This window comes from Oenanthe melanoleuca, chromosome 13 (genome assembly GCF_029582105.1).
Source record: "Oenanthe melanoleuca isolate GR-GAL-2019-014 chromosome 13, OMel1.0, whole genome shotgun sequence".
NCBI classification, from domain to species: Eukaryota; Metazoa; Chordata; class Aves; order Passeriformes; family Muscicapidae; genus Oenanthe; species Oenanthe melanoleuca.
In genome coordinates, this window is record NC_079347.1 from 18,561,238 (window position 1) to 18,584,857 (window position 23,620).

The 23,620-nt window shown below is 55.0% G+C and overlaps 3 protein-coding genes and 2 pseudogenes across 3 annotated transcripts; all 5 read left to right on the forward strand.

Annotated features, from left to right (window-relative positions):
* The first annotated feature begins 39 nt into the window (after positions 1 to 39).
* On the forward strand, positions 40 to 3,493 carry LOC130258767 (protocadherin beta-15-like; annotated as a pseudogene).
* A 1,222-nt stretch (positions 3,494 to 4,715) lies between these two features.
* Positions 4,716 to 8,904, forward strand: LOC130258547 (protocadherin beta-15-like). Its single transcript, XM_056502023.1, has one exon. It carries the CDS (start codon positions 4,876 to 4,878, stop codon positions 7,318 to 7,320), a length of 2,445 nt encoding a protein of 814 aa, XP_056357998.1. The 5' UTR covers positions 4,716 to 4,875; the 3' UTR covers positions 7,321 to 8,904.
* Positions 8,853 to 13,911, forward strand: LOC130258548 (protocadherin beta-15-like). Its single transcript, XM_056502025.1, has one exon. The coding sequence runs from the start codon at positions 9,386 to 9,388 to the stop codon at positions 11,828 to 11,830; it is 2,445 nt and encodes an 814-aa protein (XP_056358000.1). The 5' UTR covers positions 8,853 to 9,385; the 3' UTR covers positions 11,831 to 13,911.
* LOC130258550 (protocadherin beta-15-like) lies at positions 13,826 to 17,223 on the forward strand. The gene has a single exon (XM_056502026.1). It carries the CDS (start codon positions 14,327 to 14,329, stop codon positions 16,769 to 16,771), a length of 2,445 nt encoding a protein of 814 aa, XP_056358001.1. The 5' UTR covers positions 13,826 to 14,326; the 3' UTR covers positions 16,772 to 17,223.
* Positions 17,224 to 19,485: 2,262 nt separating this feature from the next.
* On the forward strand, positions 19,486 to 23,238 carry LOC130258551 (protocadherin beta-15-like; annotated as a pseudogene).
* The last annotated feature ends 382 nt before the right edge of the window (positions 23,239 to 23,620 follow it).

Consider the following 23,620-nt stretch of genomic DNA (forward strand, 5'->3'; position numbering starts at 1 on the left):
CCCAGCACAGCGCAGCTCAGCTCAGCGCATAGAGGATTAGCACAGCCGAGCCGGGCGGAGGTGGCAGCTGCTGCACCGGCGAGCGCTGCCCCGTGTCCCCCGCTGCCGGAACACCCCGGATACGATCCGGACCGCCGGCGGAATCTCACCCAGCCAGGGAAGGCGCCCGTCCCCCACTTCGCCGCTTTCCGCCGCCAATCGCCCGGGACATCCCCCACACCGAGCCCGGCCGCCGCCGCCGCCGCCGCCGCGCCATGGCGATCGCAAGGCAAGTGCTTTGTCTCTCTGCTTTCCTGGCGCTGCCGCTCGCTCGCGCCGAGCCCATCCGCTACTCCGTAGCCGAGGAGGCGGAAAGCGGCTCCCTGGTCGGCAAGCTGGCGGAGGACGCGGGGCTGACGCCGCCGCAGCTGTCGGCTCGCCGCGCCCGCCTGCTCTCGGAGGACGGCCGGCAGCATTTGCGCTTAGACCGCGGCTCCGGCCGCCTCCTCGTGGCGGGGAGGCTCGACCGGGAGGAGCTGTGCGCCCACTCGGCCACCTGCATGCTCCCCTTCGAGCTGCTGCTCTCCGACCCCCTGCAGTTCTTTCGGGTTGAGGTAGTTCTAGAGGACATCAATGACCATTCACCCATCTTCCCAAAGGAACAAATCACATTTAAGATTCTGGAAAGGAGTGACCCGGGTTCTCGTTTCCCACTAGAGGTGGCTCGGGATCGGGATATTGGCAGCAACACAGTCCAGGCGTACAGCATCTCTCCTAAAAACGGGTATTTTAGTGTTTCCTATGGGACTCGGATTACAGGAAAGAAATACCTAGAACTGGTCTTGGAAAAGCCGCTTGACAGAGAGGAGCAGGCAGAGATGAGTTTCAGTGTTATGGCTGAAGATGGGGGATCTCCTCCCAGGACTGGCACCACGGAAGTCCACATTGTCATTTTAGATGTAAATGACAATGCTCCCATCTTCACACAGGACGTGTACGTTGGAAAAGTTCTGGAGAACATGCCAGAAGGTTCTATGATTCTGACTGTGCTGGCAACAGATCAGGATTCAGGAGCTAATGGGAACATTTCCTATGAACTCAGTGAACCAGTGGAACTCAGGGACCCAGCATTTGAGATTGATCCCAGAAATGGTGAAATAAAACTCACAAAACCCCTGGACTTCGAGGAAGCAGACACTCACGAGCTCAGTGTGAGGGCCACAGATGGTGGAGGACTCTCAGCAATCTGCAAAGTGCAGGTGGAGGTGGTGGATGTGAATGACAATGCCCCAGAGCTGGCGGTCAGCTCCTTCAGCAGTCCCCCTCCCCGAGAACACAGTGCCCGGCACCGTGGTTGCCCTGTTTACGGTCAGGGACCGCGATTCTGGTGCCAACGGGAAGATCTCGTGTGCCCTGGACGATCAGCTCTTCTTCTCCCTGCGGCCAGCCTACAAGAATTACTATGAGCTGGTGACAGTGAGCGCGCTGGACCGCGAGCACACGGCTCGCTACGTGCTCAGTGTCACAGCAGCAGATGCGGGCTCGCCTCCTCTCACAAGCACGCACACCTTCACCGTGGACATCTCGGACGTCAATGACAACGCGCCCGTCTTCAACCAGACGTCCTACACCATGTACGTGCGGGAGAACAACGCGCCCACGGTGTTTGTGGGAGCCGTGAGCGCTGCAGATGCTGACGTGGGGCTCAATGCCAAGGTGACCTATTCGCTGGCCCCGGTGGCGGCGGCAGAGCGGCCCTCGTGCTCCTGCATCTCGGTGAACTCTGAGAACGGACACGTGTTTGTGCTGCGGCCCCTGGACTACGAGCGCTTGCGGCAGAGCGAGGTGACGGTCAGCGCCTCTGACGCGGGCTCTCCTCCCCTGCGAGCCAACGTCACCGTGCGCCTCGTGGTGCTGGACGAGAATGACAATGCACCGCTCGTGCTCTACCCGGCCCAGGACAGCAGCCCAGCGTCCAGCGAGCTCGTGCCCGTGTCGGCCGAGCCGGGCTACCTCATCACCAAGGTGGTGGCCGTCGATGCCGACTCCGGACAGAACTCCTGGCTCTCGTACCACCTGCTCAGGGCCACCGAGCCCGGCCTGTTCAGCGTGGGTGTGCAGAGCGGCGAGGTGCGTCTCAAGAGGCCGGTGACAGAGAGGGACAGCGTGAAGCACAAGCTCCTTGTCCTGGTCCGGGACAACGGCAAGCCCCCGCTGTCAGCCACGGCAGCTCTGAGCGCGCTCCTGCTCAAGGACTTCTCCGACGTGCGCCTCCCGCACAGCAGCCCGCCCGCAGACGAGCAGGGCGACTCCCTGACCACCTATTTAATCATTTCCTTGGTCTTTGTCTCGCTCCTCTTCCTCATCTCCTCCGCGCTCTTTGTGGCTCGCAAGGTGTGCAAGAGCAAGGAGCTGAAGGCTGCCCATGTGCTTTCTGGTGCCCACGACTTGCAGAGCGGCCTGGCCGATGCAGCCGCTGCAGGGACCCTGCCCCGCGCCTATTGCTACGAGATCAGCCTCACCACGGGCTCGGGCAACAGCGAGTTCCAATTCCTCAAGCCCATCCTGCCCAGCCTGCCAGCACAGCACTGCGCCACGGGCCAGGGCCCCCAGGAGCAGCAACAGGATTTCCCCTGTGTCCCTGTCAGCACAGAGGACATGGCACCAGACAATGCTGGGACTCTCTCTGCGAGACAGTTGAACGCTTTTTCTTTTAGCTAGGTCGTGGTGTGCACAGCCAGAGGCTTAATGGCTCGTGGGAGGTGGGGATTCAAGTGGCATGTGGCAATGGTTCTTCCTGAGAAAATCTGTCTTTCCATTTGGCATAACAAATTTCCTTGGAATTCTAAGTCAGAAGAGTAATTTTCAGAGTCTCAAAAAAAAAAAAAAAGAATATGAATGCAAGTCAGTCTCTTACTCCCGAAATAATATCCTGCAGCTCTGTCGTGGTTCTTTCTGATAGGCTGTAAGAAGTGTGTTAGCTCTTCAGCTGTGCTTCTCTCTTTCTTACTGTCACACCAGGCCGTGAACATCTTATTCATTTGTACAACACATTGGTACAATTAAGTCGACAAATCTCACACTTGCTTCAATGATACTGAGCCCTTTTTCCCAGCTCAGAAAAGCAAGATAATTCTGAATACTGTGTTATGATAATCTGTTAGCATGTGACATTTCCTTTCTGGGGTTCTGGATGTCTCTGTATGAGATGGGTGGGCTCTGAGTGTTATTCTTTCTCTCAGTATGTCTGTCTGTGTGGCCCTTGTGCATCTCCGGATGAATCACTACTTCTGCCCAGTGAAACAGTGAATTTGTCCCATCCATCCAGTGCATTGCTGGCAATTCCAGCTCTGCAGAGTCAAAGGCTCTTTTGACCCTATGACTGCAGGGGTTTCGTCTTCTTCCAGGATGAGTGGAACAGAAAAATGCACAACAAAGTCTTCCTTTGGAATATCTGTGGGTTTGATGTTCTGTCCCCCTCGGATTCTCTTGGAAATGCAGCAGCAGCAGCAGCAGCAGCAGCAGCGGTGCTACAGTAGACTGTTACTGCACAGAGTAATGAAAATTTATTCATTACCTTTGTGTGCATGAAAATTCCTCAGGTCCATCAAAGATAATTTTCTGAAGTTAGAATAGACAGGAAGTTTGAAACAGGACTTTGAGTTTTGTGTCCTCACTCTTGTTTCTGAATTAGGTGGCTTTGTGTTGGGAATAGAAAGCAGTCCCTAAAAGATTAACCCCATTTCTGTTAGAGCATATGCATTCCCATTTTTTCCCCTTTTCCTTCTACTCTGAACTGTACTAAGCATTGTTTTGCTTGTTCCTCTAGACAAGGACTGCCACCCCATCTATAATAACAAGTTGTTTGAATGATGTCTTTGATGCATGAACTAAACGGAAAGCCTCCCTCCCTGTGTATTGTGCTGAACTTATACACTTAAATGATGTAAATTCGTAAAACTCTGGGTTTAAATATTGAAAAAAATGTCGACCTGAAATAAAGACAACATACTGAATCCTTTAAAGGAGATCGAAATCTTTGTAGAGACGTTCTTTCTGCAAAGCCGTGTTTGTACTCTTCCAAATTTCGCATGCTCATTTCTCGCAGTGTCCTTTGACAGAGGCATTTTGGGTGGGTGCAGCTCCTAAGTTTGGAAATGAAGCCAGTACAATGTCCATTGCATGCCCGTGATGTCAACATCGCCCTATCCCGCTGCGGTTTGTCGCGCCATGCAATGTGCCTTGGTCGCTTTGGGCTAAGCCCCCGATTTAGGCTGGGCTGGGAAAGGCCGCGTTCGGTTCTTGCGGCCGGCTGTCTCGGGAGGTTCGGAATCGCGGCCCGGGGCGAGCGGCAGCGCGGGCTGCGGGCGGCGGCGGGTGCAGTCCCAGCGCGCACCGCTGGGTGGTGCCCTCGGCCAAGGCGGCGCCGAGCGGCTGCGGCAGCGGAGGCGGCCGAGCCCGGCCCAGCCCAGCAGAGCCCAGCCCAGCAGAGACCAGCCCAGCCCAGCCCAGCCCAGCCCAGCCCAGCCCAGCCCAGCAGAGCCCGGCACAGCACAGCCCAGCAGAGCCCAGCCCAGCCCAGCAGAGCCCAGCCCAGCCCAGCAGAGCCCGGCCGAGCCCAGCGCAGCAGAGCCCGGCCCAGCACAGCAAACCGCACCTCTGCTCAGGGCATCCCGGATCACCACAGCCGAGCCAGAGAGAAGTGGCAGCGGCTGCACCGGCGAGCCCTGCCCCGTGTCACTCACTGCCGGAACACCCCGGCTGCTTTCCGAACCGCCGGGGGAATCTCACCCAGCCAGGGAAGGCGCCCGTCCCCCACTTCGCCGCTTTCCGCCGCCAATCGCCCGGGACATCCCCCACACCGAGCCCGGCCGCCGCCGCCGCCGCCGCCGCGCCATGGCGATCGCAAGGCAAGTGCTTTGTCTCTCTGCTTTCCTGGCGCTGCCGCTCGCTCGCGCCGAGCCCATCCGCTACTCCGTAGCCGAGGAGGCGGAAAGCGGCTCCCTGGTCGGCAAGCTGGCGGAGGACGCGGGGCTGACGCCGCCGCAGCTGTCGGCTCGCCGCGCCCGCCTGCTCTCGGAGGACGGCCGGCAGCATTTGCGCTTAGACCGCAGCTCCGGCCGCCTCCTCGTGGCGGGGAGGCTCGACCGGGAGGAGCTGTGCGCCCACTCGGCCACCTGCATGCTCCCCTTCGAGCTGCTGCTCTCCGACCCCCTGCAGTTCTTTCGGGTCGAGGTATCCCTGGAAGATATCAATGACAATTCACCCTTCTTCCCCGCGGAAAGTGTCATATTTAAGATTCCGGAAAGGAGTGACCCGGGCACTCGTTTCCCACTACAGGTGGCTCGGGATCTCGATATTGGCAGCAACACAGTCCAGGCATACAGCATCTCTCCTAAAAACGGGTATTTTAGTGTTTCCTATGGAACTCGGATTGCAGGAAAGAAATACCTGGAACTGGTCTTGGAAAAGCCGCTTGACAGAGAGGAGCAGGCAGAGATGGATTTTAGTGTTATTGCTGAAGATGGGGGATCTCCTCCCAGGACTGGCACCACGGAAGCCCACATTGTCATTCTAGATGTAAATGACAATGCTCCCATCTTCACACAGGACGTGTACATTGTAAAGGTTCTGGAGAACATGCCAGAAGGTTCTATGATTCTGACTGTGCTGGCAACAGATCAGGATTCAGGAGCTAATGGGAACATTTCCTATGAACTCAGTGAACCAGTGGAACTCAGGGACCCAGCATTTGAGATTGATCCCAGAAATGGTGAAATAAAACTCACAAAACCCCTGGACTTCGAGGAAGCAGACACTCACGAGCTCAGTGTGAGGGCCACAGATGGTGGGGGGCTCTCAGCAATCTGCAAAGTGCAGGTGGAGGTGGTGGATGTGAATGACAATGCCCCAGAGCTGGCGGTCAGCTCCTTCAGCAGTCCCCTCCCCGAGAACACAGTGCCCGGCACCGTGGTTGCCCTGTTTACGGTCAGGGACCGCGATTCTGGTGCCAACGGGAAGATCTCGTGTGCCCTGGACGATCAGCTCCTCTTCTCCCTGCGGCCAGCCTACAAGAATTACTATGAGCTGGTGACAGTGAGCGCGCTGGACCGCGAGCACACGGCTCGCTACGTGCTCAGTGTCACAGCAGCAGATGCGGGCTCGCCTCCTCTCACAAGCACGCACACCTTCACCGTGGACATCTCGGACGTCAATGACAACGCGCCCGTCTTCAACCAGACGTCCTACACCATGTACGTGCGGGAGAACAACGCGCCCACGGTGTTTGTGGGAGCCGTGAGCGCTGCAGATGCTGACGTGGGGCTCAATGCCAAGGTGACCTATTCGCTGGCCCCGGTGGCGGCGGCAGAGCGGCCCTCGTGCTCCTGCATCTCGGTGAACTCTGAGAACGGACACGTGTTTGTGCTGCGGCCCCTGGACTACGAGCGCTTGCGGCAGAGCGAGGTGACGGTCAGCGCCTCTGACGCGGGCTCTCCTCCCCTGCGAGCCAACGTCACCGTGCGCCTCGTGGTGCTGGACGAGAATGACAATGCACCGCTCGTGCTCTACCCGGCCCAGGACAGCAGCCCAGCGTCCAGCGAGCTCGTGCCCGTGTCGGCCGAGCCGGGCTACCTCATCACCAAAGTGGTGGCCGTCGATGCCGACTCCGGACAGAACTCCTGGCTCTCGTACCACCTGCTCAGGGCCACCGAGCCCGGCCTGTTCAGCGTGGGTGTGCAGAGCGGCGAGGTGCGTCTCAAGAGGCCGGTGACAGAGAGGGACAGCGTGAAGCACAAGCTCCTTGTCCTGGTCCGAGACAACGGCAAGCCCCCGCTGTCAGCCACGGCAGCTCTGAGCGCGCTCCTGCTCAAGGACTTCTCCGACGTGCGCCTCCCGCACAGCAGCCCGCCCGCAGACGAGCAGGGCGACTCCCTGACCACCTATTTAATCATTTCCTTGGTCTTTGTCTCGCTCCTCTTCCTCATCTCCTCCGCGCTCTTTGTGGCTCGCAAGGTGTGCAAGAGCAAGGAGCTGAAGGCTGCCCATGTGCTTTCTGGTGCCCACGACTTCCAGAGCGGCCTGGCCGATGCAGCCGCTGCAGGGACCCTGCCCCGCGCCTATTGCTACGAGATCAGCCTCACCACGGGCTCGGGCAACAGCGAGTTCCAATTCCTCAAGCCCATCCTGCCCAGCCTGCCAGCACAGCACTGCGCCACGGGCCAGGGCCCCCAGGAGCAGCAACAGGATTTCCCCTGTGTCCCTGTCAGCACAGAGGATATGGCACCAGACAATGCTGGGACTCTCTCTGCAAGGCAGTTCAACGCTCTTGCCTTGAACTAGCCCAGGGTCTACACATCCAGAGGCTTCATGGCTCATGGGAGAATGGGCTGCATGTTCCTCATGTGGCAATAATTCCACCAGATAATACCTCTGCATCCAATTTGCATAGTAAATTTCTTGCAAATTCTAAATGAGGCTGAACTTTGTTTTCCACTGTAAAAACAATCAGAAGGAAGAGAAGATAATCTGATCCTTTCCCTCAGTCAAAATTCTATTTCACCTCCATCACGGCAACTTTTTATAGGCTGTATTAACGCGCTCCCAGAATTCCTCGTCTGTCTCTTGATTTCATAATCTGTACTTAGACTTATTAATCTTTTTTATAGGTCAATGGGACAATTGGGAATATAAACCTAACAGTTGCTGAAGAGACAGAAAGCCGTTTTTTCCAGCTTTGAAAAGCAAGTTTGTTCTGAATAGTGTGTCATTAACGTCCATTAACGCAGGGCATTTTCTTTCTGGAGGTCTCGATATCTCTATCAGAGTTGGGAGGGCCCTTTCTGGTATTTTTTTTCCTCAATATATTTGTCTGTAGGACCCTTGTGCATCTGCAGATGCTTCACTGCTTCTGCCCAGTGAAACAGTGAATTTCTCCCATCCAGTCACTGCATTGCTGGCAATTTCTGCTCTACAAAGTCTATTTTGACCCTATGACTACAGAGGTTTCTTCTTCTTGCAGGATGAGTGGAACAGGAAAATGCACAACAAAATCTTCCTTTGGCCCATGTGTGAGTCTGGTGTTCTGTCCCCCTCGGATTTTCTTGGAAATAGTGCATCAGCAGCTGTGGTAGGATAGGCAATGACTGTAGAGAGTCAGGAAAAGTTATTCACTGTCTTTGTGTACATGAAAATGCCTCAGGTTCATCAAAGATAATTTTCTGGAGTTAGAATCAAGAACTTGAAAACCGGACTTGGAGTTTTCTTTCCTTATTCTTGTTTCTGAATTCGGTAGATTTTTCTTTTTGGCAATACAAAGCTGTCCATACCAGATTATCTCTATTTGTGTCAGAGCATATGCATTCACATTTTACGCTTTTCCCTTCTACCCTCTTAACTGCAGTGGGCATTAACTAGCCCATTCCTCTAGACAAGGACTGCCACACCATCTATAATAACTGGTTGTTTGAATAATGTCTGTGATACATGAAATACTTAGAAAGCCTCCCTGACACTATTTTCTGCTGAAGTTACACAGTTTCACCTTGTAAATTCGTACAAATCTGGGTTTAGAATATTAAAAAAATGTAGACCTGAAATAAAGAGAACACACTGAATATATTTGTGGAGATCAAATTAATTGTAGAGACATTCTTTCTGGGAAAGCTCTGTCTATACCTTTAAAATTCTGGGAGTTAATTCTTCACTGTGTCCTTTGTCTGAAGCAAGGCTGGGTGGCTACAGCTCCAGAGTTTGGAGATGCCGGCTGGAAGAGTGTTCATTGCATGCCCATGATGTCACAATCATCTATCCCTTTGCAGTTTCTCCTGCTGAGGGATACGGCTCTGTACCTCCGGGCTAAGCCTCGGCTTTAAGCTGGGCTGGGAAAGGCCGCGTCCGGTTCTTGCGGCCGGGTGTCTCGGGAGGTTCGGAATCGCGGCCCGGGGCGAGCGGCAGCGCGGGCTGCGGGCGGCGGCGGGTGCAGTCCCAGCGCGCACCGCTGGGTGGTGCCCTCGGCCAAGGCGGCGCCGAGCGGCTGCGGCAGCGGAGGCGGCCGAGCCCGGCCCAGCCCAGCAGAGCCCAGCCCAGACCAGCACAGCAGAGCCCAGCTCAGCACAACAGAGCCCAGCCCAGCAGAGCACAGAGAGGACCCGCAGAGCCCTGCCCAGACTGTGATATCTCAGCCCGGACCGGGAGAGCCGAGCCGGGCGGAGGTGGCAGCGGCTGCACCGGCGAGCGCTGCCCCGTGTCACCCGCTGCCGGAACACCCCGGCACACACACACCGAGCCGCCGGCGGAATCTCACCCAGCCAGGGAAGGCGCCCGTCCCCTACTTCGCCGCTTTCCGCCGCCAATCGCCCGGGACATCCCCCACACCGAGCCCGGCCGCCGCCGCCGCCGCCGCGCCATGGCGATCGCAAGGCAAGTGCTTTGTCTCTCTGCTTTCCTGGCGCTGCCGCTCGCTCGCGCCGAGCCCATCCGCTACTCCGTAGCCGAGGAGGCGGAAAGCGGCTCCCTGGTCGGCAAGCTGGCGGAGGACGCGGGGCTGACGCCGCCGCAGCTGTCGGCTCGCCGCGCCCGCCTGCTCTCGGAGGACGGCCGGCAGCATTTGCGCTTAGACCGCGGCTCCGGCCGCCTCCTCGTGGCGGGGAGGCTCGACCGGGAGGAGCTGTGCGCCCACTCGGCCACCTGCATGCTCCCCTTCGAGCTGCTGCTCTCCGACCCCCTGCAGTTCTTTCGGGTCGAGGTATCCCTGGAAGATATCAATGACAATTCACCCTTCTTCCCCGAGGAAAGTGTCACATTTAAGATTCTGGAAAGGAGCGACCCAGGCTCTCGTTTCCCACTAGAGGTGGCTCGGGATCTTGATATTGGCAGGAACACAGTGCAGGCATACAGCATCTCTCCCCAGAATGAATATTTCAGTGTATCATATGGGACTCGGAGTAATGGAGACAAGTTTCTTGAACTTGTTTTGGAAAAGTCTCTAGATAGGGAGGAGCAGGAAGAGATGGGTTTCCGTGTTATTGCTGAAGATGGGGGATCTCCTCCGAGAAGTGGCACCATCGAGATTTCTATTATCATTCTAGATGTAAATGACAATGCTCCCGTATTCACGCAAGAGCGTTACCTTGGAAAGGTCCTGGAGAACACGCCAGAAGGTTCTCTGGTTCTGACTGTCCTGGCAACAGATCAGGATGCAGGAGTTAATGGGGACATTTCCTATCAAATCACCCAGGCAGTAGGACAGAGAGACTCAGCATTTGTGATTGATCCCATAACTGGTGAAATTAAACTCACAAAACCCCTAGACTTCGAGGAAGCAGACACTCACGAGCTCAGTGTGAGGGCCAGAGATGGTGGGGGGCTCTCAGCAATCTGCAAAGTGCAGGTGGAGGTGGTGGATGTGAATGACAATGCCCCAGAGCTGACGGTCAGCTCCTTCAGCAGTCCCCTCCCCGAGAACACAGTGCCCGGCACCGTGGTTGCCCTGTTTACGGTCAGGGACCGCGATTCTGGTGCCAACGGGAAGATCTCGTGTGCCCTGGACGATCAGCTCTTCTTCTCCCTGCGGCCAGCCTACAAGAATTACTATGAGCTGGTGACAGTGAGCGCGCTGGACCGCGAGCACACGGCTCGCTACGTGCTCAGTGTCACAGCAGCAGATGCGGGCTCGCCTCCTCTCACAAGCACGCACACCTTCACCGTGGACATCTCGGACGTCAATGACAACGCGCCCGTCTTCAACCAGACGTCCTACACCATGTACGTGCGGGAGAACAACGCGCCCACGGTGTTTGTGGGAGCCGTGAGTGCTGCAGATGCTGACGTGGGGCTCAATGCCAAGGTGACCTATTCGCTGGCCCCGGTGGCGGCGGCAGAGCGGCCCTCGTGCTCCTGCATCTCGGTGAACTCTGAGAACGGACACGTGTTTGTGCTGCGGCCCCTGGACTACGAGCGCTTGCGGCAGAGCGAGGTGACGGTCAGCGCCTCTGACGCGGGCTCTCCTCCCCTGCGAGCCAACGTCACCGTGCGCCTCGTGGTGCTGGACGAGAATGACAATGCACCGCTCGTGCTCTACCCGGCCCAGGACAGCAGCCCAGCGTCCAGCGAGCTCGTGCCCGTGTCGGCCGAGCCGGGCTACCTCATCACCAAAGTGGTGGCCGTCGATGCCGACTCCGGACAGAACTCCTGGCTCTCGTACCACCTGCTCAGGGCCACCGAGCCCGGCCTGTTCAGCGTGGGTGTGCAGAGCGGCGAGGTGCGTCTCAAGAGGCCGGTGACAGAGAGGGACAGCGTGAAGCACAAGCTCCTTGTCCTGGTCAGGGACAACGGCAAGCCCCCGCTGTCAGCCACGGCAGCTCTGAGCGCGCTCCTGCTCAAGGACTTCTCCGACGTGCGCCTCCCGCACAGCAGCCCGCCCGCAGACGAGCAGGGCGACTCCCTGACCACCTATTTAATCATTTCCTTGGTCTTTGTCTCGCTCCTCTTCCTCATCTCCTCGGCGCTCTTTGTGGCTCGCAAGGTGTGCAAGAGCAAGGAGCTGAAGGCTGCCCATGTGCTTTCTGGTGCCCACGACTTCCAGAGCGGCCTGGCCGATGCAGCCGCTGCAGGGACCCTGCCCCGCGCCTATTGCTACGAGATCAGCCTCACCACGGGCTCGGGCAACAGCGAGTTCCAATTCCTCAAGCCCATCCTGCCCAGCCTGCCAGCACAGCACTGCGCCACGGGCCAGGGCCCCCAGGAGCAGCAACAGGATTTCCCCTGTGTCCCTGTCAGCACAGAGGACATGGCACCAGACAATGCTGGGACTCTCTCTACACGACAATTCAACGCTCTTGCCTTGAACTAGCCCAGGGTCTGCACAGCCGGAGGCTTCATGGCTATGGGAGGAGGGGATCCAAGCTGCCACACGTGGAAATTGTTCCTTTAGAGAAAACCTCTGTATCCACTTAGCATGGCAAATTTCCTGCCATTTCCCTGTCAGAGTATAATTCGTCTTCTACACCAAAAGAAAAAATATGGAAAAATACTTACTCAGATTCTCTCCCTCAGGCAATAGTCTATTTTATCTCGTTCATAGCCATTTATAAGCTTTAGTCATGCACTCCCAATTTTCCTCTAGTGCCCCTTGCTGCCAGAAGACCTTTGGATTCCTTTATCTTTCTAATGCTTAATGGGGAAATTGAGTAGGCAAATCTCACACTTGCTAAAATGGCTCAGAGTCCTTTTTCCCAGCTCAGAAAAGCAAGTTCGTTCTGAATACTGTGTCGTGATTCTCTGTTAGCATGCAGCTTTTTCTTTCTGGGGTTCTGGATGTCTCTGAGATGGGTAGGCTCTCTGTGTTATCCTTTTTCTCAGTATACCTGCCTGTATGGCCCTTGTGCATCTGCAGATTCTTCACTGCTTCTCTCCAGTGAAACAGTTAATTTGTCCCATCCAGCAATTGCAATGGTGGCAATTACAGGTCTGCAAGGTTAAAGGCTATTTTGACCCTATATGTCCAAGCTTTTCATTGTCTTCAAGGCAGAGAGAAACAGGAAATGCACAACAAAATGTTCCTTTGGATTACCTGTGTGTTCGGTGATCTGTCCTGCACAGAATGACTTGAAAAACAGCAGCAGCAGAAGTGTTAGAGTAGGCTATAATTTTAGAAAAGCATGAAAACTTATTGGTTGTCTGTGTTTGCAAGAAAAAACACCTGTATATAAAAGATAATTATCTGGAGTAAGAATCAGGAAGAACCTGAAAGCATGTTTTGTTTCCTCATTCTCCTTTCTGAATTCGATGGCTTCGTGTTGGCCGTAGAAAGCTGTACTCATATGACTTTCTACATTTGTGTTGGGGCATTGCCATTCTCTGTTTTGCCCTTTCTCCTCCTCTCTCAGTTCGGTTGTAGCATTACCTTGCCTGCTCCTCTAGAGAAGGAATGGAGTCAAAGGCTATTTTGACCCTATGAGTCCCAAGGGCTCATTTTTTTCAAGGCAGAGAGGAGCAGGAAAATGCACAACAAAATGTTAATTTGGAATTTCTGTGGGTTGAGTGTTCTGTACCCCTCAGATTGTCTTGGAAATAGAGCAGTAGCAGCTGTGTTAGGGTAGGCTATAATTGTAGAGAGTCACATAAACTTATTAATTGTCTTGGTCTGCATGAAAAGGCCACATGGCCATGAAAGATAATTTTCTAGATGTGGAATCAGGAAGAACTTGAAAACAGGACTTCGAGATTTGTTTCCTCATTCTTATTTTAGAATTCAGTGGCCTCTTGTTAGGACTAGAAAGCTCCCCTCCTATGACTTCCTCCGTTTGTGATTGAGCAATTCCTTTCTCTGTTTTGCCCTTTCTTCTCCTCTCTCTACTGTGTGGGAGCATTTCCTTGCCTGTTCCTCTTGAGAACGACTGACACTCCTACTAAAATAACTGTTTTTTTGAATGATGTCCATGATGCATGAAATACTTGTAAAGCCTCCCTCACACTGTATTGTGCAGAGGTTTTGCATTTTAATGCTGTAAACTGGAATTCATCTGGGTTTACAGATTTAAAAACGCATTAGAACTGAAATAAAGAGAACATGGTGACTCGTTGAGTGGACATAGAAATCTCGGTAGAGACGTTGTTTTTGGGAAAGCCCTCTCTATTCTTTTCAACATTCTGAGAGTCACCTTCTAACTGTGTCCCCTGACAGAAGCAATTTGGTTGGGTACAGCTATAGGGTTTGCAGATGTAGCAGGAAGAGTGTTCACTGCATGCCCGTGCTGCCACAAACGCCCTGTCCCTGTGCCGTTTGTCGTGCCGGGCATGTCATGAGGCTTGACTGTTGTGGGCTCAGCCTCGGCTTTAGGCTGGGCTGGGAAAGGCCGCGTTCGGTTCTTGCGGCCGGGTGTCTCGGGAGGTTCGGAATCGCGGCCCGGGGCGAGCGGCAGCGCGGGCTGCGGGCGGCGGCGGGTGCAGTCCCAGCGCGCACCGCTGGGTGGTGCCCTCGGCCAAGGCGGCGCCGAGCGGCTGCGGCAGCGGAGGCGGCCGAGCCCGGCCCAGCCCAGCCCAGCCCAGCCCAGCAGAGCCCAGCACAGCAGAGCACAGAGAGGATCCTCAGAGCCCTGCCCAGTCTGTGATATCTCAGCCCGGACCGGCAGAGCCGAGCCGGGCGGACGTGCCATCCGCTACAGCTGCGAGAGCTGCCCCGTGTCACCCGCTGCCGGAACACCCCGGCACACACACCGAGCCGCCGGCGGAATCTCACCCAGCCAGGGAAGGCGCCCGTTCCCCACTTCGCCGCTTTCCGCCGCCAATCGCCCGGGACATCCCCCACACCGAGCCCGGCCGCCGCCGCCGCCGCCGCCGCCGCGCCATGGCGATCGCAAGGCAAGTGCTTTGTCTCTCTGCTTTCCTGGCGCTGCCGCTCGCTCGCGCCGAGCCCATCCGCTACTCCGTAGCCGAGGAGGCGGAAAGCGGCTCCCTGGTCGGCAAGCTGGCGGAGGACGCGGGGCTGACGCCGCCGCAGCTGTCGGCTCGCCGCGCCCGCCTGCTCTCGGAGGACGGCCGGCAGCATTTGCGCTTAGACCGCGGCTCCGGCCGCCTCCTCGTGGCGGGGAGGCTCGACCGGGAGGAGCTGTGCGCCCACTCGGCCACCTGCATGCTCCCCTTCGAGCTGCTGCTCTCCGACCCCCTGCAGTTCTTTCGGGTTGAGGTGACTCTGAACGATATCAATGACCATTCGCCCGTTTTTTCCGAGGAACGAGTAATATTTGATGTCCTGGAAACGAGCGAGATAGGCTCTCGTTTCCCACTGGAGGGTGCTCGGGATCTCGATATCGGCAGCAATGCAGTGCAGGCATACAGCATCTCTCCAAAAAACGAGTATTTTAGAGTTTCTCAAGGGAGACGGAATGATGATGACAAATATGTTGAACTGGTGTTGGAAAAGGCGCTAGATAGGGAGGAGCAGGCAGAGATGAGTTTCAGTCTCATTGCTGTAGATGGGGGCTCTCCACCCAGGAGCGGCACCACCGAAGTGAAAATTGTCATTCTAGATGTAAATGACAATGCTCCCAGCTTCACAAAAGACGTGTATATTGCACAAGTTCTGGAGAACATGCCAGAGGGCTCATTGGTTCTGACTGTGCTGGCAACAGATCAGGATGCAGGAGTTTACAGGGACATCTCATATCAACTCAGCCAGGCAGAGGGACAGAGCCACTCAGCATTTGTGATTGATCCCAGAACTGGTGAAATTAAACAAACAAAACCCCTGGACTTCGAGGAAGCAGAGACTCATGAACTCCGTGTCAGAGCCAGAGATGGTGGGGGGCTTTCAGCAATCTGCAAAGTGCTGGTGGAGGTGGTGGATGTGAATGACAATGCCCCAGAGCTGACGGTCAGCTCCTTCAGCAGTCCCCTCCCCGAGAACACAGTGCCCGGCACCGTGGTTGCCCTGTTTACGGTCAGGGACCGCGATTCTGGTGCCAACGGGAAGATCTCGTGTGCCCTGGACGATCAGCTCTTCTTCTCCCTGCGGCCAGCCTACAAGAATTACTATGAGCTGGTGACAGTGAGCGCGCTGGACCGCGAGCACACGGCTCGCTACGTGCTCAGTGTCACAGCAGCAGATGCGGGCTCGCCTCCTCTCACAAGCACGCACACCTTCACCGTGGACATCTCGGACGTCAATGACAACGCGCCCGTCTTCAACCAGACGTCCTACACCATGTACGTGCGGGAGAACAACGCGCCCACGGTGTTTGTGGGAGCCGTGAGCGCTGCAGATGCTGACGTGGGGCTCAATGCCAAGGTGACCTATTCGCTGGCCCCGGTGGCGGCGGCAGAGCGGCCCTCGTGCTCCTGCATCTCGGTGAACTCTGAGAACGGACACGTGTTTGTGCTGCGGCCCCTGGACTACGAGCGCTTGCGGCAGAACGAGGTGACGGTCAGCGCCTCTGACGCGGGCTCTCCTCCCCTGCGAGCCAACGTCACCGTGCGCCTCGTGGTGCTGGACGAGAATGACAATGCACCGCTCGTGCTCTACCCGGCCCAGGACAGCAGCCCAGCGTCCAGCGAGCTCGTGCCCGTGTCGGCCGAGCCGGGCTACCTCATCACCAAAGTGGTGGCCGTCGATGCCGACTCCGGACAGAACTCCTGGCTCTCGTACCACCTGCTCAGGGCCACCGAGCCCGGCCTGTTCAGCGTGGGTGTGCAGAGCGGCGAGGTGCGTCTCAAGAGGCCGGTGACAGAGAGGGACAGCGTGAAGCACAAGCTCCTTGTCCTGGTCCGGGACAACGGCAAGCCCCCGCTGTCAGCCACGGCAGCTCTGAGCGCGCTCCTGCTCAAGGACTTCTCCGACGTGCGCCTCCCGCACAGCAGCCCGCCCGCAGACGAGCAGGGCGACTCCCTGACCACCTATTTAATCATTTCCTTGGTCTTTGTCTCGCTCCTCTTCCTCATCTCCTCCGCGCTCTTTGTGGCTCGCAAGGTGTGCAAGAGCAAGGAGCTGAAGGCTGCCCATGTGCTTTCTGGTGCCCACAACTTGCAGAGCGGCCTGGCCGATGCAGCCGCTGCAGGGACCCTGCCCCGCGCCTATTGCTACGAGATCAGCCTCACCACGGGCTCGGGCAACAGCGAGTTCCAATTCCTCAAGCCCATCCTGCCCAGCCTGCCAGCACAGCACTGCGCCACGGGCCAGGGCCCCCAGGAGCAGCAACAGGATTTCCCCTGTGTCCCTGTCAGCACAGAGGACATGGCACCAGACAATGCTGGGACTCTCTCTGCACGACAGTTCAACGCTCTTGCCTTCAATTAGCCCAGTGTTTGCACAGCCGGAGGCTTCATGGATCATGGGAGGAACGGATCCGAGTTGCTGCATGTTGCCATGGTTCCTCCAGATAAAACCTCTGCATCCCATTTGCAAAACAAATTTCCTACAAATTCCCAATCAGAATAAAATGTGTCTTTCTCACCAAATCCAAAAATGTCGAAAAAAACTTTCTCTGATTCTCTCCCTCAGACAATAGTCGAGTTTTCCTCTGTCACAGCTCTTTCTAATCGACTTTGGTCATGCATTCCCAGCTTTGCTGTTTAGTCTCTTGCTGTCGGACAAGATCTTTGAATTCCTATTCCTTTTTATAGCTTAATGGGAAAATTGTGTAGGGAAACCTCACACTTGCTAAAATGGCCCAAAATCCTTTTGTCATCTTAGAAAAGCAGGGTAGTTCTGAATACTGTGTCATGATGTTCTTTTAGCATGCAGCTTTTTCTTTCTGGCGTTCTGGATATCTCTGTCTCAGATAGGTGAGGTCTCTTTGTAATCCTTTTTCTTATTCTATCTGTCTGTATGGCCCTTGTGCATCTGCAGATTCCTCATTGCCTCTGTCAAGTGAAACTATGAATTTGTCCCACCCACCTTCTGCAATGCTGGCCATTCCCACTCTGCAGATTCAAAAGGCTAGTTTGAGCCTATATGTTCACAGGTTTCATCTTCTACAAGGATGAGAGGAACAGGAAAATGCACAACAAAGATCCAGTGTGCAATCTGTGGCAATGATTCCTCCAGAGAAAATCACTTTTTCCAATTGGCATAGCAAATTTTCTGCAAATTTCTAGTCAGTGTAAATTTTGTCATCTACTCCAAAACTCTATTAAGGAAAAAACAGATGCTGTGGTTTTCTGCCTAAGTGCTTTTAAATTCTGTCACAGCCAATTCTATTCGGCTTTAATAATGCACTCCTAGCTTTGTTCCTGAGTCTCTTGATGTCGGAAAAGACATTGGACCTCTTACTCTTTGTTATAGCTTAATGGCACCGTTGCGTAGACAAATCTCACACTTTCTTAAATTACCCAAAACACTTCTTCCCAGTTTAGAAAAGCAAGGTAGTTTTGAATACTGTATCATGATGTTCTGTTAGCACACCGATTTCTTTTTCTGAGGTTCTGGATGTCTCTGTCATAGACGGCTGGGTTCTGAGATTTTGGCGTCTTTTTTCTCAGTATGCCTGTTTATGTGGCCCTGGTGCATCTGCAGATGCTTCACCACTTCTGCCCAGTGAAACACTGAATTTGTCCCATCCAGCCATTGCTGGCTGGAATTCCTGCTCTGCAGAGTCAAAGGCTATTTTCACCCAGGGTCCCAGGGACTCATCTTCTTCAAGGCAGAGAGGAGAAGGAAAATGCACAACAAAATCTTCCTTCAGACTGTGTGTGGGTTTGGTGTTCCATCCCCCTCAAATTGCCTTACAAATACAGCTAGAGCAGATGTGTTAGGGCTGGCACTAACTGTAGAGTCATGAAAAATTATTCATTGCCTTTCTGGGCATGAAAATGTGTCAAGTCCATCAAAGATAGTATCCTGAAGTTAGAATCAAGAAGAACTTGAAAACAGGGCATTGAGTTTTGTTTCCTCATTCCCCTTCTGAATACTGTGGCTTTTTCTTTTTAGGAATAGAAAGCTATACCGACAGGGTTTTTTTTCATTTGTCTTGGAGCGTTTGCATTTCCATTTTTGCCCTTTCTCATTCTTCTCTCTGTACTGTATAGAGAGCATTGTACTGAGCTTGTTCCTCTAGACAAGAATTGCCACCCCATCTATAATAACTAGTTGTTTGAATAATGTCTGTGATGCATGGACTACTCAGAAAGACTCCCTCACGCTGAGTTTTGCTGAGTTTATGAATTTTAACGTTGTAAATGGGTATTCCTGTGAGTTTAAAATTTGAAAAAATATACAGAACCGAAATAAAGACTAAAGTATGACTCTTTTCATAGACATCGAACTATATGATCTTTCTGGGAAAGCTCGGGCAAGACTCGTTAAAATTCTGAGATAAAATTTCTTACTATGTCCCATGATAGAAGGACTATTGGTTGAGTACAACTACTGGGTTTGCAGATGTAGCAGATTGAGTATTCATTTCATGCCCATGCTGCCAAAAACACTTTGTCCTTGTGCGGTTTTTCGTGCCGGGTCATGACGCCTGACTGTTGTGGGCAGAGCCTCGGCTTTTGTCTGCCGTGTGAAATGCCTCGTTCGGTTCTTGCAGCCGGGTGTCTCGGGAGGTTCGGAATCGCGGCCCGGGGCGAGCGGCAGCGCGGGCTGCGGGCGGCGGCGGGTGCAGTCCCAGCGCGCACCGCTGGGTGGTGCCCTCGGCCAAGGCGGCGCCGAGCGGCTGCGGCAGCGGAGGCGGCCGAGCCCGGCCCAGCCCAGCAGAGCCCAGCCCAGCCCAGCAGAGCCCAGCCCAGCCCAGCAGAGCCCAGCCCAGCACAGCAGAGCCCAGCAGAGCACAGACAGGACTAGCACAGAGCAGCTCATCGGACCTCGGACCAACCCAGCCCAGCCGAGCCGGGCGGAGGTGGCAACGGCTGCACCGGCGAGCGCTGCCCCGTGTCACTCGCTGCCGGAACACCCCGGCACACACACCGAGCCGCCGGCGGAATCTCACCCAGCCAGGGAAGGCGCCCGTCCCCCACTTCGCCGCTTTCCGCCGCCAATCGCCCGGGACATCCCCCACACCGAGACCGGCCGCCGCCGCCGCCGCCGCGCCATGGCGATCGCAAGGCAAGTGCTTTGTCTCTCTGCTTTCCTGGCGCTGCCGCTCGCTCGCGCCGAGCCCATCCGCTACTCCGTAGCCGAGGAGGCGGAAAGCGGCTCCCTGGTCGGCAAGCTGGCGGAGGACGCGGGGCTGACGCCGCCGCAGCTGTCGGCTCGCCGCGCCCGCCTGCTCTCGGAGGACGGCCGGCAGCATTTGCGCTTAGACCGCGGCTCCGGCCGCCTCCTCGTGGCGGGGAGGCTCGACCGGGAGGAGCTGTGCGCCCACTCGGCCACCTGCATGCTCCCCTTCGAGCTGCTGCTCTCCGACCCCCTGCAGTTCTTTCGGGTCGAGATATCCCTGGAAGATATCAATGACAATTCACCCTTCTTCCCCGCGGAAAGTGTCATATTTAAGATTCCGGAAACGAGTGACCCGGGCACTCGTTTCCCGCTAGAGGTGGCTCGGGATCTCGATATTGGCAGCAACACAGTCCAGGCGTACAGCATCTCTCCTAAAAACGGGTATTTTAGTGTTTCCTATGGAACTCGGATTGCAGGAAAGAAATACCTGGAACTGGTGTTGGAAAAGGCGCTAGACAGAGAGGAGCAGGCAGAGATGGATTTTAGTGTTATTGCTGAAGATGGGGCCTCTCCTCCCAGGACTGGCACCACGGAAGTCCACATTGTCATTTTAGATGTAAATGACAATGCTCCCATCTTCACACAGGACGTGTACATTGTAAAAGTTCTGGAGAACATGCCAGAAGGTTCTATGATTCTGAGTGTGCTGGCAACGATCAGGATTCAGGAGCTAATGGGAACATTTCCTATGAACTCAGTGAACCAGTGAAAAAGAGGAACCCAGCATTTGAGATTGATCCCATTACTGGAAAAATTAAACTCACAAAACCCCTGGACTTCGAGGAAGCAGACACTCACGAGCTCAGTGTGAGGGCCACAGACGGTGGGGGGCTCTCAGCAATCTGCAAAGTGCAGGTGGAGGTGGTGGATGTGAATGACAATGCCCCAGAGCTGGCGGTCAGCTCCTTCAGCAGTCCCCTCCCCGAGAACACAGTGCCCGGCACCGTGGTTGCCCTGTTTACGGTCAGGGACCGCGATTCTGGTGCCAACGGGAAGATCTCGTGTGCCCTGGACGATCAGCTCTTCTTCTCCCTGCGGCCAGCCTACAAGAATTACTATGAGCTGGTGACAGTGAGCGCGCTGGACCGCGAGCACACGGCTCGCTACGTGCTCAGTGTCACAGCAGCAGATGCGGGCTCGCCTCCTCTCACAAGCACGCACACCTTCACCGTGGACATCTCGGACGTCAATGACAACGCGCCCGTCTTCAACCAGACGTCCTACACCATGTACGTGCGGGAGAACAACGCGCCCACGGTGTTTGTGGGAGCCGTGAGCGCTGCAGATGCTGACGTGGGGCTCAATGCCAAGGTGACCTATTCGCTGGCCCCGGTGGCGGCGGCAGAGCGGCCCTCGTGCTCCTGCATCTCGGTGAACTCTGAGAACGGACACGTGTTTGTGCTGCGGCCCCTGGACTACGAGCGCTTGCGGCAGAGCGAGGTGACGGTCAGCGCCTCTGACGCGGGCTCTCCTCCCCTGCGAGCCAACGTCACCGTGCGCCTCGTGGTGCTGGACGAGAATGACAATGCACCGCTCGTGCTCTACCCGGCCCAGGACAGCAGCCCAGCGTCCAGCGAGCTCGTGCCCGTGTCGGCCGAGCCGGGCTACCTCGTCACCAAAGTGGTGGCCGTCGATGCCGACTCCGGACAGAACTCCTGGCTCTCGTACCACCTGCTCAGGGCCACCGAGCCCGGCCTGTTCAGCGTGGGTGTGCAGAGCGGCGAGGTGCGTCTCAAGAGGCCGGTGACAGAGAGGGACAGCGTGAAGCACAAGCTCCTTGTCCTGGTCCGAGACAACGGCAAGCCCCCGCTGTCAGCCACGGCAGCTCTGAGCGCGCTCCTGCTCAAGGACTTCTCCGACGTGCGTCTCCCGCACAGCAGCCCGCCCGCAGACGAGCAGGGCGACTCCCTGACCACCTATTTAATAATTTCCTTGGTCTTTGTCTCGCTCCTCTTCCTCATCTCCTCGGCGCTCTTTGTGGCTCGCAAGGTGTGCAAGAGCAAGGAGCTGAAGGCTGCCCATGTGCTTTCTGGTGCCCACGACTTGCAGAGCGGCCTGGCCGATGCAGCCGCTGCAGGGACCCTGCCCCGCGCCTATTGCTACGAGATCAGCCTCACCACGGGCTCGGGCAACAGCGAGTTCCAATTCCTCAAGCCCATCCTGCCCAGCCTGCCAGCACAGCACTGCGCCACGGGCCAGGGCCCCCAGGAACAGCAACAGGATTTCCCCTGTGTCCCTGTCAGCACAGAGGACGTGGCACCAGACAACGCTGGGACTCTCTCTGCGAGACAGTTGAACGCTTTTTCTCTTAGCTAGGTCGTGGTGAGCACAGCCAGAGGCTTAAAGGCTCGTGGGAGGAGGGGATTCAGGTGGCATGTGGCAATGGTTCTTCCTGGGAAAATCTGTCTTTCCATTTGCCACAACAAATTTCCTTGGAATTCTGAGTCAGAAGAGTAATTTTCCGAGTCTTAGAAAAAAAAAAAAAAAAAAAAAAGAATGCCAGTCAGTCTCTTACTCCCGAAATAATATCCTGCAGCTCTCTCGTGGTTATTTCTGATAGGCTGTAAGAAGTGTGTTAGCTCTTCAGCTGTGCTTCTCTCTTTCTTACTGTCACACCAGGCCGTGAACATCTTATTCATTGCTATAACACATTGGTACAATTAAGTAGACAAATCTCACACTTGCTTAATGATACTGAGCCCTTTTTCCCAGCTCAGAAAAGCAAGATAGTTCTGAATTCTGTGTTATGATCTTCTGTTAGCATGTGTCATTTCTTTCTGGGGTTCTGGATGTCTCTGTATGAGATGGGTGGGCTCTGAGTGTTATTCTTTCTCTCAGTATGTCTGTCTGTGTGGCCCTTGTGCATCTCCGGATGATTCACTACTTCTGCCCAGTGAAACAGTGAATTTGTCCCATCCATCCAGTGCATTGCTGGCAATTCCAGCTCTGCAGAGTCAAAGGCTCTTTTGACCCTATGACTACAGTGGTTTCATCTTCTTCCAGGATGAGTGGAACAGAAAAATGCACAACAAATTCTTCCTTTGGAATATCTGTGGGTTTGATGTTCTGTCCCCCTCGGATTGTCTTGGAAATGCAGCAGCAGCAGCAGCAGCGGTGTTACGGTAGGCTGTGACTGCAGAAATTAATGGAAATTTATTCATTATCTTTGTGCACATGAAAATTTTTCAGGCCCATCAAAGATAACTTTCTGAAGTTAGAATAGACAGGAAGTTTGAAACAGGACTTTGAGTTTTGTGTCCTCACTCTTGTTTCTGAATTAGGTGGCTTTGTGTTGGGACTAGAAAGCAGTCCCTAAAAGATTAACCCCATTTCTGTTAGAGCATATGCATTCCCATTTTTTCCCCTTTTCCTTCTACTCTCTGAACTTTACTAAGCATTGTTTTGCTTGTTCCTTTAGACAAGGACTGCCACCCCATCTATAATAACGAGTTGTTTGAATGATGCCTTTGATGCATGAACTAAACGGAAAGCCTCCCTCACTGTGTATTGTGCTGAACTTATACACTTAAATGATGTAAATTCGCAAAACTCTGGGTTTAAATATTGAAAAATATGTCGACCTGAAATAAAGACAACATACTGAATCCTTTAAAGGAGATCGAAATCTTTGTAGAGACGTTCTTTCTGCAAAGCCCTGTTTGTACTCTTCCAAATTTCGCATGCTCCTCTCTCGCAGTGTCCTTTGACAGAAGCATTTTGGGTGGGTGCAGCTCCTAAGTTTGGAAATGAAGGCAGTACAATGTCCATTGCATGCCCGTGATGTCAAAATCGCCCTATCCCGCTGCGGTTTGTCGTGCCATGCAATGTGCCTTGGTCGCTGTGGGCTAAGCCCCCGATTTAGGCTGGGCTGGGAAAGGCCGCGTTCGGTTCTTGCGGCCGGGTGTCTCGGGAGGTTCGGAATCGCGGCCCGGGGCGAGCGGCAGCGCAGGCTGCGGGCGGCGGCGGGTGCAGTCCCAGCGCGCACCG